The 19041-nt window shown below is 38.6% G+C and overlaps 1 protein-coding gene across 2 annotated transcripts; it reads left to right on the forward strand.

Annotated features, from left to right (window-relative positions):
* Positions 1 to 12: 12 nt before the first annotated feature.
* Positions 13 to 13278, forward strand: THOP1 (thimet oligopeptidase 1). Of its 2 annotated transcripts, none has more exons than XM_075205446.1 (13): positions 13 to 150; positions 613 to 813; positions 2656 to 2804; positions 4618 to 4725; positions 5261 to 5363; positions 8226 to 8386; positions 8472 to 8607; positions 8925 to 9291; positions 9401 to 9602; positions 9677 to 9863; positions 11697 to 11825; positions 12403 to 12539; positions 13016 to 13278. In XM_075205446.1, the coding sequence occupies exons 1-13, from the start codon at positions 138 to 140 to the stop codon at positions 13172 to 13174; spliced, it is 2052 nt and encodes a 683-aa protein (XP_075061547.1). In that variant the 5' UTR covers positions 13 to 137; the 3' UTR covers positions 13175 to 13278. The 2 variants fall into 2 exon arrangements, with proteins under 2 accessions (XP_075061547.1, XP_075061539.1); XM_075205438.1 differs by lacking the exon at positions 13 to 150 and adding an exon at positions 170 to 342.
* The last annotated feature ends 5763 nt before the right edge of the window (positions 13279 to 19041 follow it).

Raw genomic sequence — 19041 nt, forward strand, 5'->3', positions numbered from 1 at the left:
TACATATACTATGTATTAAGCAGAGAAACATGATAGCCCTGAGTACTCCGCCCCCTCAAGCCGTCATTATGACCCCACCCCCTGACATGTTATAATCTCCTCCCTGCATCCACCCTGTACATCGTCCCTGCTAACACATGGCACCGACAGGTAATTAGCGGGCACTGGGCTCACCTTGTGTACGTGTAGTAGAGGGTCTGTTGTGCGGAGGGAGCAACAGTTTTACGCCTGGCTGCATTGAGGGGAGCCGGTTATTGCAGGGGACTGATCTCATGTGTAGTGGGCAACCCTGTACTTCTGTTACAATTTCATTTGTCCTCACATCATTGCCTTTCTCTAAAGGTAATGCTCATCTAACAGGCAAACTGCAACATGTAGTGTTGCATACATAGTATACGTTTGTGTGCTATTCCTATAGCAAGTATAATTATAGCTATGAACATGGTATTAGCAGGTGATCCAAGGCATTTTAGAGGGAATGAGTAACATTTTTCTGTGACAATATTAAGTAACAAATATAGCATGTACTCTTCAATCCTCTATGATCACAGCCTGGAGTTATGATTGTATCTCTTTTTTTTTTTAACTTTAATTTCTCTTATTGTGTGGTAGGTCATATGATGGAGCTGCATCCCAAGAATGAAAAGAACCGACTCAGATGGGATCTGACTCCAGAACAAATAGGATTAATGGCCTCTGAGCTCGTTGAGAAAACCAAGGATGTATATGACATGGTTGGCTGTCTTGACATAAATTGTGTGAACTATGACAATACATTAAAAGTACTGGCTGATGTGGAAGTAGATTATACAGGTAAGCTTATATTGTATAAATTAACATGCATTTATTAGTGATGCCTACATAATTCTAATAATTAATGAGTTGTATTACATATTTCAAAGAAATTAACCATAGGCATGGTAACATATCATGCATTTAAAATTTTAATCTGATATTATTGTGCATGATCAACCTAAAATCCAAACAGTGGTGTTTGATTGTACTGAAAATCTTCCAGCATACTGTTTGTTTTGTTATGAATTCACTAAGGGTGCATGCATAAAGTTAACATTCATTTTGTCTCACTTGATATCAATTTGCAGAATGTGGGGGGATAATATAAAACTATCAATAAAAAGCTGTTTTTGCAAATTGTGTTCTCTTATGTTTTTAGTACAATAATTACTTGCATAATTTGTTTACTGAAAACATCAACATCCTCCATTGCTTTCCCCCATACTACATTCAAATACTAATGTCTAACAGTAGTGCCAGCCGCATGCCTGCTCCCAGGCAGTTTCTACCAACATCACAGCTACTCTGTTTTGTAAGGTACTTTCATTCGGGTGCAAGGTCAACATTCAGGTATTTTTTTTTTTTTTTTTTATTTTTTTTTTTTCAGTAATTTTGTTGACTCCCATCTTTAAAGTAAGGGGGCCACTTGTCGTCTTGACAGCAGGAAATTAGAGTTTTTGGTTTCCCCAATGCAGGCACTTATGGATAAGCAATGACTAGTTCATAGTATATTTAGAAATGTAATATCTAAATTTTTATTGTGTTCGGTGTGTAAGTTGTAATACATGGCTTTTCAGTTATATACACAGTGTGTAGATACTTTAAACTGGGAAAGCTTGACCATGATGAATGGACAGAAGTTGCATTGAAGGGCTTACCATATTTGTATGTGAAACGGATGGTTTATTGTGATGTATAGCTACAAGTTTAAATTTGTAGACACCCATTGTAATATCTATTCAATACTTATGTAAAGGAGAAAATTATTATTTTAAGAAATATGCAAATTCTGTATATACTAAATTTGTTTTTTTGAGAGGTGATGTGTCATGTACTTTGTCTGTGACAGCATTAAGGTGGCTTAATTGGCATTCTGTACAAATTATAAGTGGTTGCTAGTTTCACATAAAAGAAAGGGGGGAAATATGGGAACAGACCAGCTTTAGACTTCACTATAAACCTGGATACTCCATATGCATTGCTGTCACTGTCTCAGAGGTAAAGTCTGCAATTGCCATTACCATAAATCACAATTACGTTGGAGTCGATAAATTAGGCCCAGTATTCCAACTAGGATGTTTTTATGGAGGGACCTCTTGCCCATTTATTAAAATAAATGTTATCTTAAATACTATGCATATGACCCCTTTACTGGGAGCTACCTAAACTTTTAGGTTCAGCTTAGTTTGACGTGATATGACATACATTTGTAAACTGGTATTAAAGTGTTGGACACCAGCCTTAGTATGTTAGGTGCTACGAATAATTGTGCACCCTGTGATTTGTTCATTCCTTCTATACATTCTTTATTTTACTGTTTCAGCAAGGTAATATTTAACAAACAAAATCCTTGTATTAGAATGTTCCTGTGTTGGTTTTTTTTTTTTTTTCCCCTCCGAGCTCCCAGAAGCTTTAATAAGAGAACCATGAGCTCAGCATTTGTATAGCCTGTTAATTGCTCATTGAACACTATTGTAGCTCTGGGAAATTTCCAGCATTCTCATTGCTAAAAGGATTAATGTGGGATCCATATGGTAATGACTCCTATTCAATAGTTTTGTGATCTGTACAATTGCTGTCCTAGTTCTGCACTTTGTCCTCGCATTACCTACAAACTACGACTCTTATTTACCATTCCAGTTCAGAGGAACATGCTGGATTTCCTTCAGCACGTGTCTTCCAATATGGATGTCCGTACAGCGAGTACAGAAGCCGATAAGACCTTGTCCGTTTTTGATGTAGAGAGAAGTATGAGGGAAGATGTGTATAAAAGACTTGAGCACTTACAGGTTAGACCGGGATGTGTGTTGTGACCTATATACAATAAATATTAAATGTTTTTCTCCTGTCATTGTATAGCTGTTGCATGTGACAGTTTCCCAGTGCAGGTGATGCCTAAGGGAAATCTAGAATACATTGCTTTGTTGCTCACTGATATTAAAAGTGCACTAAACATTTTAGGGTTTTGTTAGATGGTTAATATATAGCAGGAAACTAAAGAACTCGAAAGTGAGTATCTGCTCTCTGTTCAACATTTAGGGAATGGGGAATGTCTCTTCTCTCCCACAAGAGCCTGTCCACCATCAATGAGCTGTACAGTCTTGACAAAATTCCAATAAAGAACACTTCAATCTGCCCTAATAACATCCTTTTGCAGAATATGGACAACAGACAACCATGGTTCACGCCTGGTGGTATAGCAAATGCAAATCGTGCTAGGATTACACTAATTGATTAAAAATGCTCTGCATACCTCTTACTTCATTATTTTACATAGTTTATCTATGGAAATATAAATGCTTTTAAACAAAGAGGCAGGCAGAGTTATTCATGATCATAAAGGGTGGTGTCAAAGTAAAACTAGGCTGTCAGGTTTCGATAGAGATTTTAAGTTTATGTGACTCATTATTATGATCATTAAAAGGTTTATCCAGTCACACCCTTGTCCCTGAGGCTCAATCTTGGTACAGTACTGCGTAAGTCTACATCTTTTTTTCCTATTTGATTAACTATAGTAAGCCAAATCGTTTCATTCTATGGTTATCTCCAGCAACAAGGTCCCAGCTTACTAATTAAACTTGCCTACACTGCTTATATAAAACAAATTATCTAGATAACTTTTAGAATTAGAGTAGTTTAGAGCTGCTTATTGAAAAATGTTGGGTTCCTAAATGTTTGAAGACACAGAGAGGGGGGTGGGATTGCACCAAATCCGCAATGGTTAAGTACTTAAGATTTAAATTTTTTGCTCTAAGTTAACTACATATTGTTCATATCTATCTAAAATCGGAAAAATATTACTTTTGAGCCTAGGCCCTTTAAATGACATGTGGAAGAAGGGCCCTACACTTGTCACATCAAATTCCAGTAAAGATTTAATGCAGTTTTACATTAAGCATTGGTAATGCTACTCATTAAATTGAAAAACAAATTTATCAAACTTCGTTGATCAAAATTACAAGCTATCTAGCACATTCATTTAAATTAAATGTTATATTGCTTGAAGTGACATGGTGCTAATAGTTCTAACTTATTCACTTTTATGTGCCTGAAAAATACCTACTGAGCTACTTATTGCCATGCTCACAGGGGACACAGTGGTCTAAGTTCAGATAAATCAAAGAAAAATGTCAGTCCCAGGATAATTTAATGTAAATCATAGCCCTGACCTTTGATTTTTGTACCTGTGATAATATACCAGCCAGTTCGCGATGGGATGAAGTAAAAAAAGAAAGTACATCTTGTTTCTAATCCTATACACATATCAGGACATAATTAACCATCCTATAGTTACCACCAAGTACAAACATTTGATAAAATCTATTTCTGTGACAAACGACAACACAGAACAGATTTAGATTTCGCCATTTCATTTCCAATCCTCAAAAATTAAGCTAAGTGCATCCCAGGATTGAATAGATCTTGGCCCACCCCTCCTTACAACACTACAATTGACTTGGCCATTCCAAAACCTTAAACCCCCCCGCCCCTGCCAAACTATTACAATTTCGCTGTGTTGCTATTTGACCACTTTTTGTGTTAAATTGTCCGCTCCACTAAGTAGATACAACAGTTATAATTTGTATGTTTCAATCATTACAGACAATTCTTCCTCCTGATTATATGAAACCAGAGGCAAAGCGGTTCTTGGATAGATTGATTAAATATGGTCAGAGAAATGGCTTAAACCTTTCTCCCGAGATCCAACAGGTACCTTTTTTATATTTGTTATCTAATGGAGGACACTTATAACCACTGTTCTACAGGAAACTATGTTGAGAAGATGGTGTTGCCCATAGCCAATCCGATTTTGACGTTTAGAATATAAAAGCAAACATTTGATTGTGTGCTATGGCAAATGCCATCTTTTGTACGTAGTTAACAGTAGTAATTATATAATCTATTGTCCTACTCCCTAACGTTTTTTCCACTGGCTGCATGACTGTTTCCCCTACTCCTTCTTCCATTACCGCCATGCAGTACACACCAAGCTGCTGATACACCAAATATGTTATATCTACCTACCTATTTTGTAAAATCCCTTTAGTTCACATATTCATATACATGACATACTAGATTGACCACGCTTTTTCAAGTACCATCGTGTAAATTTATTAACCAGCTTCTGTCCCCACATTTCCACCTGCATTTAACATTACTGGCAACACTTTCAGGTTTATCCACTGTTAAACATAACATGGTCATATTTTATGTTCCCTACTATACTATTGCTTATGTATTCCAGAAAATTAAGGACATCAAGAAAAAGATTAGTACACTTTCTATTGACTTCAGCAAGAATTTAAATGAAGATATCACATTTCTACCATTCTGCAGGGAAGAGCTAAGTGAGTTCTGAGTGCATGGACAATTCATTAAAAACTTGTGGCGTGTTACATAACAGGTTTACATTCATTCAGTTCTCTTTGGGAGGTGTGTGTGTGTGTGTGTTTCATGTATATGTATATTATATATGTTTCATATACAGTTTAATTGGATTAAATCCACCACAGTTATTGATGATTCAAATATGAAATGGTGATCAGAATTAAGAAACCTAAATGTCCCAAAATAAACTAATGCATTCTCTCCATTAAGTGAAGACAAAGTTGAAGTCTCTACAGTCATCATCTCACTCTACAACCTGTCCCCTTGATCCTGTTCCATTCCAACTTCTCTGTGTCCTCTCCTCCATTGTAGGCTTACCTCTTCATCTCACACACTCAAAAGAAACAATCTCCTAATCCAGCCTCTTTCTACTATCCTATTTCTCCTCCTTTTTATACTAATTTCTCAAGTAGTTTGGAGGCAAACTTTTGTCTTTCTTTCTCTCTTCTCATTCCATTCTCGACTCTCTGCAGTCAGGTTTCCGCCCCCCAACATTTAACTGAAACTCCTTTCAAAAGTGGTCCGTGATCTACTTACTGCAAAGTCTAAGGGTCTTTTCTCCATACTCCTACTCCTGGACCTCTCTGGTGCTTTTATCACTTTTGTTCACCCTTGTCTCCTACAATTTTTTCATTGTACACATCTTCTCTTGGGGCACTAATTCGCTCATTTGGTCTCCAGTACCACCTCTATGTTGATGGCACCCTAATCTCTATCTCTCTCCCCTCCCTTTCTGTACCATCTTGTGTAACCAACTGTCTCCACCAGTCTCTTTGCTACCTAAAGCTGAATATGTCCAATATAGAGCTTATTATTTTCCCTCCTGCCAGAATCGCCATCTCCCTTCAAATCTCCTTCACTGTCAATAACACCAAAACTTTCTCAGCCCCCAAGCCTGCTGCCTTGGTGCACACATGACTCTTCCATCTCATTTATTTCTCACGTCCAGATTCTCTCCCCCAGTCCTGTCAACTCCAATCTTAAAAACATTGCCAGAATACACCCTTTTCTTACTCAATATGCTTCAAAAACTCTTATCCATTCTCTCATTTCCCATCTTAACTACTGCAACTTCCTGCTAGCTTGAATTCCTGACACCCATATATCCACACTTAAATCCATCCTAAATGCTGCTGATCTTCCTCTCAAAGCTCCACATCCGCTGCACCACTTTGCAAATTCATACACTGGTTCCATGTGTCCTACAGAATCAAATTCAAATTACTCACTTTTACCTACAAAGCTCTCTTGGATCTATAAACCTGTACCTTGTCCTCATGTCTGGTAACCACTACTGACTCCCACCTACAAGTCTTCTACCGTGTTGCTCCCCACTTACGGAATTTTTTACCATGCTCAATTGGGCTTTCCCACAGCCTTCAAATCTTTAGACAGTCGGGAAAACCCATTTTTTTTTTTATTTGATATAAAGCTGACCTTATCCCTGATAATACTATTCACACTAATACACCCTCACAACAGTCCCAGTCTCCATTGTGAGCACACTCGCACCTCTAGCTTCAGCTATGCCTTCTTCTACTTAGAAGGAAGACAAGATAAATGCAGAAATGTAAACAAAAAGTATGGAGGACCCTGCTCATTGAAGAGCTTATATTATATGTCCACGTTTTATGTATACTGTGTTTTCCCTAATGTACAGCATTGCAGAGCACTGTGGAGCCTTATAAAAATGATAATAAAATGATGTGTAGTAAAGCAAACAGATATATTATTTATATCTGACATTCCTCCTAAGTTCTTGTAACTAGACCCAATCACTTGTATAAGTATGCTATCACTTGATTTAGGAAACCATTTTGTGAATCTTTTGATTGCTTTGAAGATATATCTACTGTACAGTGTAATTCAGTGTTTTCTGCTGGGATCAGGATTGTTACACTAATCTAGGACAGCAACCCCTGGCACGCGTGCCAGGTGTGGCATGCAGATCACTTCTGTCTGCCACACTGGCACTCCGCAGGTACTTGGCTAAAGCAGCCGATGATGGCTGAAATGGAGCTTCTGCGTAAGTATGAGGAATATTGTAAATTTGGGTGGCGCAGCTATGTGGCATCATTTTGAACTGGGGTACATTTAGTTTGTTGGTCCTATTAATATTATGATATCATAAAAGACCTAATTACGTGTGTTTGACACCCACACCCAACTAGCACACCTGGTCTTGCCTAGATTTTAGCCAGTACACTGAGAGTTTAGAGCAGGGGTTGGCAACCTTTTTCTGTCATTGTAAACATACCTTTTTATGTTTATTGTAGAACATTGATCTTGGCTCAAAATTCTGTATTTTCTTTATTCTGCAACATCTTCAAGGCGATTTTGGCCGTTTTTATATGTTGCCACTCATTGTGTTCCGTTACAAGAACTTTGGATATTTGGGACTGACATTGTTCCTAATTTAATGAATGCACAGCTATGACTGCTTTATTATACATCCTTTATTTTTCTTTGAAATGTGTTCCTAATTAGAACAGTGTTTTTAATTTTGAGTCTTATTTCATATCTGTAATGATCATAGTAGAATTTTAGTTGTCAGCTTATTAACATATTTTTTTTTTTTATTTAGTCTAAATTTTTAAATCTTGTATCAAAATACAGGCTAATGGGTCTTGCGCTAGGACTGCAGCATATGATGTGCTGCAACGTTTTGGAGTTCAAAGAAACGACCATCTCTCAAGCCATGTTTGCGAACATTTGTTTGATCTCCGAAATGTTACACCACGTTTTGCGAAGATGTTTTGGCATAAGACCCATGTGCTGTGTATTTTATTTTATTTTTTTTCAAACTATGATTTGGTTTACAGTGGGCCTTCCAGATGACTTCCTGAACGCCCTAGAGAAAGCAGAAGATGGGAAATTAAAAGTCACATTAAAGTATCCCCACTACTTCCCACTGATGAAAAAGTGTTCTGTCCCCGAGACACGGCAAAAACTAGAATTAGCTTTCAACTCTCGCTGCAAAGAGGTTGGTGATAACATTTGTTGCTTAGAACTAGCCTACATCCTAAACACCAGATTGACCCCTTTAGTATTGCTCTGGACTCTTCTAGGAGAATGACAGTATCTTACGGGAACTTGTGAAACTTAAGGAAGAGAGAACGCATTTTCTTGGTTTTGAAACTCATGCTGATTTTGTCTTGGAGATGAACATGGCAAAGAACAGCAAGACTGTGGCAAGTTTCTTAGGTAAGCATATTTTCTTCACTTGTGTACTGATGTAAAACAGAGCAGTGTTTTTGTTTTGATGATCAACATTAAGGGTGCAAAAGCTAGGATTGATGAGGAGTTCTGTCTTCATTGCATCAAGCAATATATGCACACCATTATTTCTTGATTGCCAGCTTGCCCTGCCATCAAAAGTTATCATGAGAACTTTTTCACATATTGATAATATATAATATTTATAGATATGAATTATCACAAATGGTAAATATATAGTTATGCTCATGTAATTTACGCAATATTATGACTTTGAAAATGGTTTTACATATATCTTTTCGAAGATGAGTTATCCCAGAAACTGAAGCCCCTTGGAGAGAAAGAAAGGGCAGTCCTTCTGGAACTCAAGAAGGAGGAGTGTGAGAAGAGGGGTCTTGCATTTGATGGGCAGATTAATGCCTGGGACATGCGGTACTATATGAACCAAGTGGAGGAGACCACATACAGTGTGGATCAGAATCTGCTCAAGGAATATTTTCCTATGGCGGTTGTAACCTCTGGGCTGCTAGATATTTACCAAGAGCTGCTGGGTCTGACCTTTCAGTTGGAGAAAGATGCTCCAGTGTGGCATGAGGATGTGTCTTTGTTCTCTGTAAGGGATGCTGGTACTGGAGAGCTTATGGGAAATTTCTACCTTGACTTATATCCTCGGTAAGCACATAAAATCTAAATATATTTTCGTGTTACATTGTTCAATTCTGTGCTTGTCTTGGAGTAAATCTAGGCTAGGAGGTTTCTAAAACATTGATGTTTTCTTAAGGGAGGGAAAATATTCCCATGCAGCTTGCTTTGGGTTACAGCCTGGTTGTCTACTGCCAGATGGCTCCAGGCAGATATCTGTGGCTGCCATGGTTGCCAACTTCACTAAACCCACGCAGGATGCACCATCCCTTCTGCAGCATGATGAAGTGGAGACGTATTTTCATGAATTTGGGCATGTAATGCATCAACTCTGTGCCAAGGTAGGTGGCACCAGATTTATCTTGTTTGTAAAGGTTGTGTTAACTGGAGCTTTAAAACCATATTTGTGCAACAGGCAGATTTCGCAATGTTCAGTGGAACAAGTGTGGAAAGAGATTTTGTTGAAGCTCCCTCTCAGATGTTGGAAAATTGGGTATGGGAGAGAGATTCTCTGCAGCGGATGTCGAAACATTACAAAACTGGCAGCCCCATTCCAGATGACACATTGGAGAAGCTCATAAAATCCCGCCTGGCAAACACAGGTATTATGCATTAGTAATTAATCATCCTTAAAATATCCCTTGTGTCTAATCACTGTTTGATAATGATTGCACTCTGTGAGGATACCGGGTTTAACGTAACCTTCTGTGCAGCACAGCTGGCCTACCCGGTACCTACCCAAGGTTCAAAATCACCCAGGCAAATATCCGAAATAAAATAAATAAGTTTATTTAACAAAATGGTGGCACAAAACAGGAATAAACATATTTAAATAATAACTTGTAAAAAATAACACTACAGTCTGGCACAGACAACATACAGGGTATAATGAAAATACCTCACCAGTATACTTGTCACTCTCAGGGACTGCTGTCTATCAATCAAAGCTTATCCCCCTCTGTCCTTTAAGGCTACCAGCAAAGGTAGTGGCATTCAGTCACTGTCGCTCCACTTTCAGCAGACACACAGCTCCCCGAGACCTGGAGTGGTTGATCAGGGCAATGGCAGTACTCCAGGGACCGATTGTCCGTTTCCTGTCAGGGGCAGAGATCTATATCAATGCCAGTCTGACTTCAGCTATCACTTAGTAGTGAATGCCAACTTGCTCTCCTCTGTAGCTCTCGAGTCCAAAAAATGACATCAGCAATTTCAGGACCTGTCTGGTCCTTTTTTCTTTGTTTACCTTTTAACAGGTAAACATACAGAAAAAGGGATAGCAGATGTGTCTCTCCTAATTTTAATTAGGGACAGGTATTGTTCTGTGGCTATACAGCAGAGTTTGTTTAAACAGGAGAGATCCCAATCCAGACATTTAAGTACACAATGCAGTCCTCTGTAATTAAACATAGAGCTCTACCTGTGGACCTTTTTACCCATCTTAATACTTGAGACCCCCTGGTGGACAATGATCCTTTTGCCTAAGCTGATACAATGGACTAGTCTGCAAGATAACATTACATGCTGGCACACTTTTAACTACTTTCAAAATAGAATATATACAAGCTTAAATATGACTTGACAAATATGGGGAACCAGAGGGCTAGAAAAATTATGTTTTTATAGCCCGCAGTTTGTAAGAAACGAGGTGCAGACAGGTTGAGGGGATATTAATATCTCGTTTCCCCACACACTTTCTTAGCAACTGTTTGGTTAAGGTATTCTTCCACAAAACTTATTGCATAGTAGTTTTTTTATTTTTTGTACAGGTTTGTCACAATTTTCCTTTTTTTTTTTTTTTTTTTAGTCCCTAAATCATCAGGTGTGAGACTTAAAGTCGTTTTCATGCAAAAGCAGGAAAAGTCTACCAATGCTAAACTGTTAGGCTTTAAAAAGGACTGTCTTCATTTCACTACTATATTGCCTATGTGTTGCCTTTTAACATCTAAATAATTGAGGCAATCAAAACATTCTTCCTTGAGTTACTCATTACAGAATTAAATGTATATTCCTTATTCTTAATAGTTGAAGGTGTGTGTATATAATATATATTATAGTAATAATCACACATTTATTTATTTTTTAATTTCTTCCTTCCTATAAGAGACCTTTAAACTAGAAAGCTGTAGTAAAGAGGACCTGATATTTAGAGCTGGTGTTTGTTGTAAGAATTATGGATGATTTTTACCTAGAAAGAGAGCCCTGTAACCTGTGATCTCTGGCTGCTTAACCATTTTAGATGTACTCTTGACAGAATTCTGGTATTTGCCCGTTAGAGTAAGGTAGCTTGTACACCATGGCCAGCAGCACACCACTTAAGGAAAGGGGTTAAGATTGAGTAATTTCAACACTGGCTGGGAAAGTAAATTACATTTTACTTTAATGATACACAAGTAATGTTGTCATTGTAAATCCGGTTTGTTTTTGGTTTTTTTCAGGTCTTCTGAATCTTCGACAAATAGTTCTGGCCAAAATAGATCAAGTACTACACACGCAGAAAGATTTAGATCCTGTTGATGAATATAGCAAATTATGTAAAGAGATTCTTGGAGTTCCTGCAACACCAGGTGAGAGGATGAAACCAGATTTAAGGCAAACGTGTACCACCTGTCCATGAACAAGGTTCTGTTAGTAGGCATATGATTAGGCCCTCCATGCTGGGGGTGTTTTGAATATCTGTTTTCATTTCTGTAATTTACCAGCTTCACATGGAATATTTTTCTTGTAGTACCTTTAAATATGTTTGCAGTTACAGAAAGCAGCATAGATCTTCAGACTCTGATAGGTCTGTCTTTACAGAAGCATTGATACATTTCTGGCTAACATGCCAACTTTTACCATTATATAATTATTTGTACTCTGTGCAATGAAGGCTTCCCAGATACTGTACAGTTCTTGCTTGCAGGTAAAATACTACCAATGACCACGTCTTAGTTATTCCCTATCTTAAATTAACACTGCCTTTTTTTTTATTTTGGTACTCAACCACTTATATGCAAAGTATGGTAAATATTTAATATTTTGTATGGTGATAAATGCTAGTTCACTGTTCTTTATACTAGAATGTTGTGGGTCTGAATATTTTAAACATGTTTGTTTGGGGTTTTTTTCTTTGCTGTCCACCAAAAAACACTGTCATTCCAGGGACAAATATGCCTGCGACTTTTGGGCACCTTGCTGGCGGATATGATGCCCAGTATTATGGATATTTATGGAGTGAGGTATATTCTATGGACATGTATTATACACGATTCAAACAAGAGGGAATCATGAGCCAAAAGGTAAGAGCGATACTCAGAATCAATACAATATATTTTTCGTTCTTCTAATTTGAGAAGTTTATTTAATTGAAAAATATATTACGACATTTAATTAGCACAATTTTAACAAATGATTGCAAAATAACATTTATAGATGCTGATTGAGTCACTAGCTGCTAGACCTAATGATTGTAGTGTGATAAGAAAGTCATAGATTTATATATGGAAGACTTGGGTTCAGTTGCTTAGAGTAATGTTTATTGTGCAGATTTCTTTACATGTTAGGCAGCTTAAGGGAACCTTGATAAACCAAAAGGCAAATCTTTTAAAGGTGGCAGGGACCACATTGAGCTATAGCGTCATTCACAATCCTTTCAATTGGCGACTACTTCAAAGCAGTTGGGAGGAGGAAATGGGAAACTGTCGTAATATACATTAACAATACTTTCTGCTTGTTTCATGGCTTGTCAGTCTGCATTTTGAAACTCTCTCTCCAGGTGGGTGCAGATTACAGAAACCGTATCCTGAAGCCTGGGGGATCTCTGGATGCCAGTGAAATGCTACGTAACTTCCTGGGTCGTGACCCGAAGCAGGAAGCCTTCCTTCATAGCAAAGGACTGACCAATCGAACTTGCTCTATGCCTTTCGCTTGCTAATAATTTGGAATATAATTATTTGCCATCAGACCTAACTGTTTTTCTGGGAGCATGAACTATTAATTTCTAAAAGGTTCTATGCATAATAAACCATCAAAGCTTCAGTATATTGTCATCTGTATTTTAAGGGTTAAAAAAATATGGTGTACAAACTCTATGCCAAAAAGTAATTTTATTTGTATAGGAATAAAGATGCATTATAGGCTCCCCCATTTCACAAGTCAGTTGCATGGAACAGAAGCTGTGTCCCTGGAATGTGCTGCATACAGTTGTCTCCCCTCTGGTTATGGCAATGTGTTTTGTTTTTTTTTTTATTTATATTTTTTTTTACAGATCTTAATAGTCACTATATTTATGTATATATTACACACATCTTCGATTTTAATTGAGTCAAAATGTGTCGCACAGAGGAAGTCCCAAACTGGAGAGCTACCATGTTCTTGTCACAGTGGTGGATTAGTTATTGATGTAATTGAGAATAAAATCGGTATTCAAGAAAGCAGCAGAAAGAAGGTAAAAATATTTTGGGTGGAGTTTTTGTTTATATTCTGTCTAGTTCACATGTTCATACGGTCATTAAAATGACAAATGTTGCAATATTGCAATCATTGTGTTATCAACATTCTTCTTGACTTAAAAAAAACAAAAACAAATGAAAGGTCTTAAGTTGGCAAATTCATATAAGGGACACCTTGCTTTCTTGGGTTAAAAAAATAATAATCAATAACTAGTAACTGATGCACCCAAAGTAACTTTGTTGAAATCAACACCCTGTCTTTTCTGGGCAAAACGGGTAATTAAAAGTATCGGATATTACAAAATGTATTGCAGTGCATAGGTTATACCCAACTGATTCTGTTGAAATGGTTTCTGCTCCCTCCTTCCCAGGAATGAACTGTTAGTGGCAGACAGCCACTTCATTGTCAGGATGGGATGGTTTTTCTAAAGTGAAAAGGCTTATTTGCATTATCCAGCCTGTGGTGCCAGATTTATTTTTCTATTTAAAGAAAAATATCATGGTTGCACTATACTTTTAAACAATGGAACTAGCTTGAAAACATTTTGCATGGACTTGCAATAACCTTTATGCACTTTATTATACTATTGACTGTAAGTTGAGAATGCCCCACACATTAGATCGTCATAGCCATTTTTGCCTATAAGTTCTTGACACAGGTAATGTTGCTATTTTATGGAGACCTCCGATATTCTTTATATTCTGCAGTTCTAATGCCAGCACAATAAAAACCCACAAAACTCAAATACAAATGTGATTGTTTAAGCCTCTGTGCCAAATGGCAAAGCCACAAATCTGCATCTCTTACTCAGACCACATAGTTCAAGTAGCCGCTATAATCTGGCATGATGGCTGCATCCATCGAGGAATGCCATTGATTACAAAGCAATAATATTACAAAAAAACACATCCTTGCTTGTCTTAAGTAAAAAATAATATTCTAGTAATAATGAAGCAAATTTGGAGGTTGTCACTGTTATAGTAATAGTTTTTTTTCCTTCGGTGTAAAGTGTCGGCAGTGTAAGTGCCGATGAAATGACTACCACCGCCTCAGTGCAGCCATTTGTCTTGGAGGGCTGCTTCTGCGGTCCTCCTATTTTTCACAGTTGTCCATCACAGATATCTGAGCTATTACTAGAGTCTGTAAATGATTGTAGATAACTGTTGATATGTTTACCAAGACAATTTCCAGAGTTAACATTTTAGTCTTAGGACTCCCTGTTACTGATATCATGTCAGTTTGCTGATATCTGTGCTGAAATGCTTGTGTTGCCTGTTTTAGATACCTGTTACAATACAGCTGTAGGAAATCTTCTCTAGAAAGTTTCAAAAACCAGAAAGGAAAATGTTCTGCTGCTTAGTGATCATATACACAGTGACGTGATCATTGAGTGTTTCTACCTACAGACATTGTGAGGAGCAATTTTAAACAATTTAATGATATGAGGGACAGACCATGGTAATTTGTTTTTATTCAACATATTTTATGCATGATGGAAGATTATGAAAAACCCCTTATCCAAAAAGCTCAAAGTCCCAAGCATACCAGATCCCATAACTGTAAATTGTTACAAACAGGGCTGCCATCAGAAATCGTGGGCTCCAGTACAAATGAAACAGGCAGGGCCCCACCCCTTTTGGTGAATGCCCCCTCCCCCCAGAAAAAAAACAAAAACTTAATTTATGACATTAAGGGAGAAAATAACTACGATCCCTCAAGAAATACAGCTTAACCCATTATCATACTTGGAAGCCTAATCTCCTACAAAATTCAGAGTAAAAAAAAATAAATGATAAAATATACTTACCCAGATGTTGCAGCTGCTGCTTCTTATTCTTACAGCGGCGGGAACATCAGTGTGACGTCAGGTCACACCACACCATCACTCAGGGGCGGTTTGGGAACTGAGTGGCCCTGGTAAAAATTCTGGAAGTGGCCTCACATGGGTGGGACCAAACAGTGGGCTGGTCCAACACAAAAGTAGGCGGGATTAACGTGATTATCCATAACCACATCAGTTATCAGTGGCAGGTGAGGCTAACGGAACACGCAGTGGTAGGCAGAGTCACAGTAAGCAGACACAAAGAAAGGTTATAACGTATTGTGCTACACCCCAAGTATTTACTAATGTAGAACTGAAAACTGTCATGTAAGAGGAGTGTGACTATATTGTGTAAACAAAAAGACATTTGACACACCGCACAGACAGGCCATGCCAGCCTCCTATCTATAAGAAAGTCATTCATTCAGAAGTTCCTATACCATCAAGCATTGAATTCTGACTAAATTGCTCCTCACGTGTGCGAGTATGTGGTAGGTAAATTATATTGTAATCTACACAGGGACTGATATGCATGAATAAAATGCTGGTGTTCCATACAGATGTACAACATGTTCATAATATTTAAGCCATATATTGTAAGCTTGCGAGCAGGGCCTTCCATATATTGTAAGCTTGCGAGCAGGGCCTTACCTCTTTGTCTGTTTTACCCAGTTTGTTTATTACTGTGTTTGCCCCCAATTGTAGAGCGCTATGGAATATGTTGGTGCTATATAAATAAATGATGATAAAGAGTTAAAATAATAAGTAAATGCTCTGCAGAAAGGAACTGTGAGTTTCCAAATTTGCAGGATAATCCATTCAATACCTAATGACTTTACTTACTGTACCTGCTTAAAGGTGACCAGGTAGAGAAATAAAAGAAAGATGCCAGTGCTGGAATATTGCAAGGACAGCAGCACTGTCAGATGTGAGAGTACCACTGTTCTGCAGTAGAATCAGGTCATAAACGTGTAACATGGTCTCATAACAAGAATAAAATCCTTAAATACTACCAAATAATGAGGATGAAATACAATTTTGGATGTTATAAGACATAGAAAGATGACGCAGTAGGCTGGAAGCAGATTTACTCCACAAGGAAATTCTGTTGTCAATGATGATCTGATATTAGCTCAGTACTCTCTCAGAGTGTTCAGTTCAGGTCACTTACCCATAGGAGTGCGCAGAACACTTCATTAAGGTGTGCACCCAGGGACACCGAGCGAGGAATGCTCCGTGCCGCAGCTTGCTGCCGGAAGGGCGTGTACAGCAACGTCTAGGGGGAGGGTGCCTTATAGTGCCTTCAGTTCATAGAACACCAAACACCAACTAATATTGCCCCCAAATCAATCACATCAAACAAGTGCCCCCGGAACATATTATGCCAAACAATACTGCCCCCAGATGATAATATGCCACACAGTAGTGTCCCCAGATAATATTATGCCAAGTAGTGCACCCCAGATGATATTATGCCACACAGTACTACCCCAATTCAAATTGTGACACACAATACAAACAATAAAAACTGCTCTGTAGTCCTATATGTGAGTCAACACACCTCTCACACTGATGTCCATTCCTCATTGGGTAATAGAAGAGCTGTGAGCAGCCTATCTGAGCTCCAGGATGTTGAGCTTCATGCAGTGGCGGATCGGGGGGGGGGGCGATCGGGGCAATCGCCCCCCCCCTTAGCAGGGGCTTGCTGCCGGCGGCTGCACACTATGTGCAGGTCCTCTCGGCAGTGACAATGTGCTGCCCGGCTGCTCTGATTGTATTTTAAACACAATCAGAGCAGCCAGACAGCACATTGTCACTGCCGAGCGGAACTGCACATAGTGTGCAACCGCCTGCAGCCTTAGAAGTCAGAAAGGGGGCGGGGCCTAAATCGCACAGGGTAGAACATTTTTCCAGATCCGCCCCTGGCTACATGGGATCTCTCTCCCTCCTGCTTGTGCTGCAGCCCACCCTCAGTGAAAAGCAGCCTGGTGATTTACTTCCAGGACTGCTCCACTGTCGGCCGTCGGGGCCGCCCCCTTGTGGTCGGCGTAAAAACAACATGCAAAAAAAAACGAATGAATGAAAATATGAGAGCCAGTACAAGAGTACCCCCGCCGTACCCACTGATGGCGGCCCTGGTTACAAATGAACATGAGGCAAAATTTGTTCCACAGGGTAACTACATTTATACATCAGACTTCCTATCCTACTGAATAAGAACTACATGAAGCCGATTAAACTCTTGTAACTGAATACTAAAACATCTGCCAGCACTTGACTATTTTAAATAATTATATACCATCTGCAAATACCGGTTAATCAAGTACTAAAAGCTGTTAATACTTGGCAACCAGCTAATAACAGCTTTTGGTATTGGATTAACCTGTATTTTAGGTTTATGCTAAACTATATTTCAAAGGGATTTTCATAATTCCTGTCCCTTTCTTAATTGCCATTCTAGGTCCAAGGTTAAGACCTTTCAGGAGGCTAAACAAGTGGTATTTGTACCCTTAAGAGCTTCTATGGAGGAGGTGGTGTTTATAGCACTGAACAGTCGTCTGGCTCGAAGTACTTGAGTTTATATAAAGAAATGAGCCCAGGCACATGTCATCCTAGTGACACAATGGTTATTTTGAGTTGTGAGGCATACCTAAATTCCTATAACTTGTATATTCCAGGATGCTTTAGATAGGATTGTAACTCGGGGCTGGTAGTACTTAAGGAGAATAGGCCCAATCTCTAAAAAGGCATGTCACATTTTTGGACTGTCCGCTGGTCATTGACAGCTGGGAAAGGCTTTGTCTCTTCAGCTCATCAGATCCTACTTCTTTCACCTTCAAACAGACAATGGCAATTTAAACATCATTCCTTAGTGTAAAGTAGTTACTGAATTTGAGTCTGTAATGAAATGCTGCCTCTTTATTAACCCCCTATAGGTTGTAAGCCTGCAAACAAGAACTTTTTACCTCTGTTTGGTTACACCCAGTCTTGTTTTATTATGGTTTGTTCCCAATTATGACAACTGAGTATGCTGTGCTATAAAAATATATAAATAAAAGTAAAGGATCCACAACTGTTAATAGCATTTATACCATACTTGCCAACTCTCCCGGAATGTCCGCGAGACTCCCGAAATTCGGGTAAGGCTCCCGGGAGAGCAGGCAAATATCCCGCATATGGCATCTTGTGCCTTAAAATTACGCGATTCGCGGTCATTTTGGCCCCGTCTCCGCGACAAAAATGTCATTTTGTCACTGGGGGTGGAGCTAAAATGACGCTACTTACCCCTCCCCGCTCCCCGTCTGGGATCTCCCGGAATTAACTTACCAAAGGTTGGTAAGTATGATTTATACATATGAAAACCTCTCTAGCCCAGGCCCTAAATACACCTATAATGAGCTTGATGATCTAGTTCTATATAGCAATGTGTTTATTTATACTGTAATACAGCTTGGGTATAATTGCAACAAACGGAAGAGGAAGGGTTTTTGCTTGGGCAGTTGTTGAAAGTATGGAGGCAATGACAC

Source organism: Mixophyes fleayi, chromosome 1, assembly GCF_038048845.1.
Source record: "Mixophyes fleayi isolate aMixFle1 chromosome 1, aMixFle1.hap1, whole genome shotgun sequence".
In the NCBI taxonomy this organism is placed as follows: domain Eukaryota; kingdom Metazoa; phylum Chordata; class Amphibia; order Anura; family Limnodynastidae; genus Mixophyes; species Mixophyes fleayi.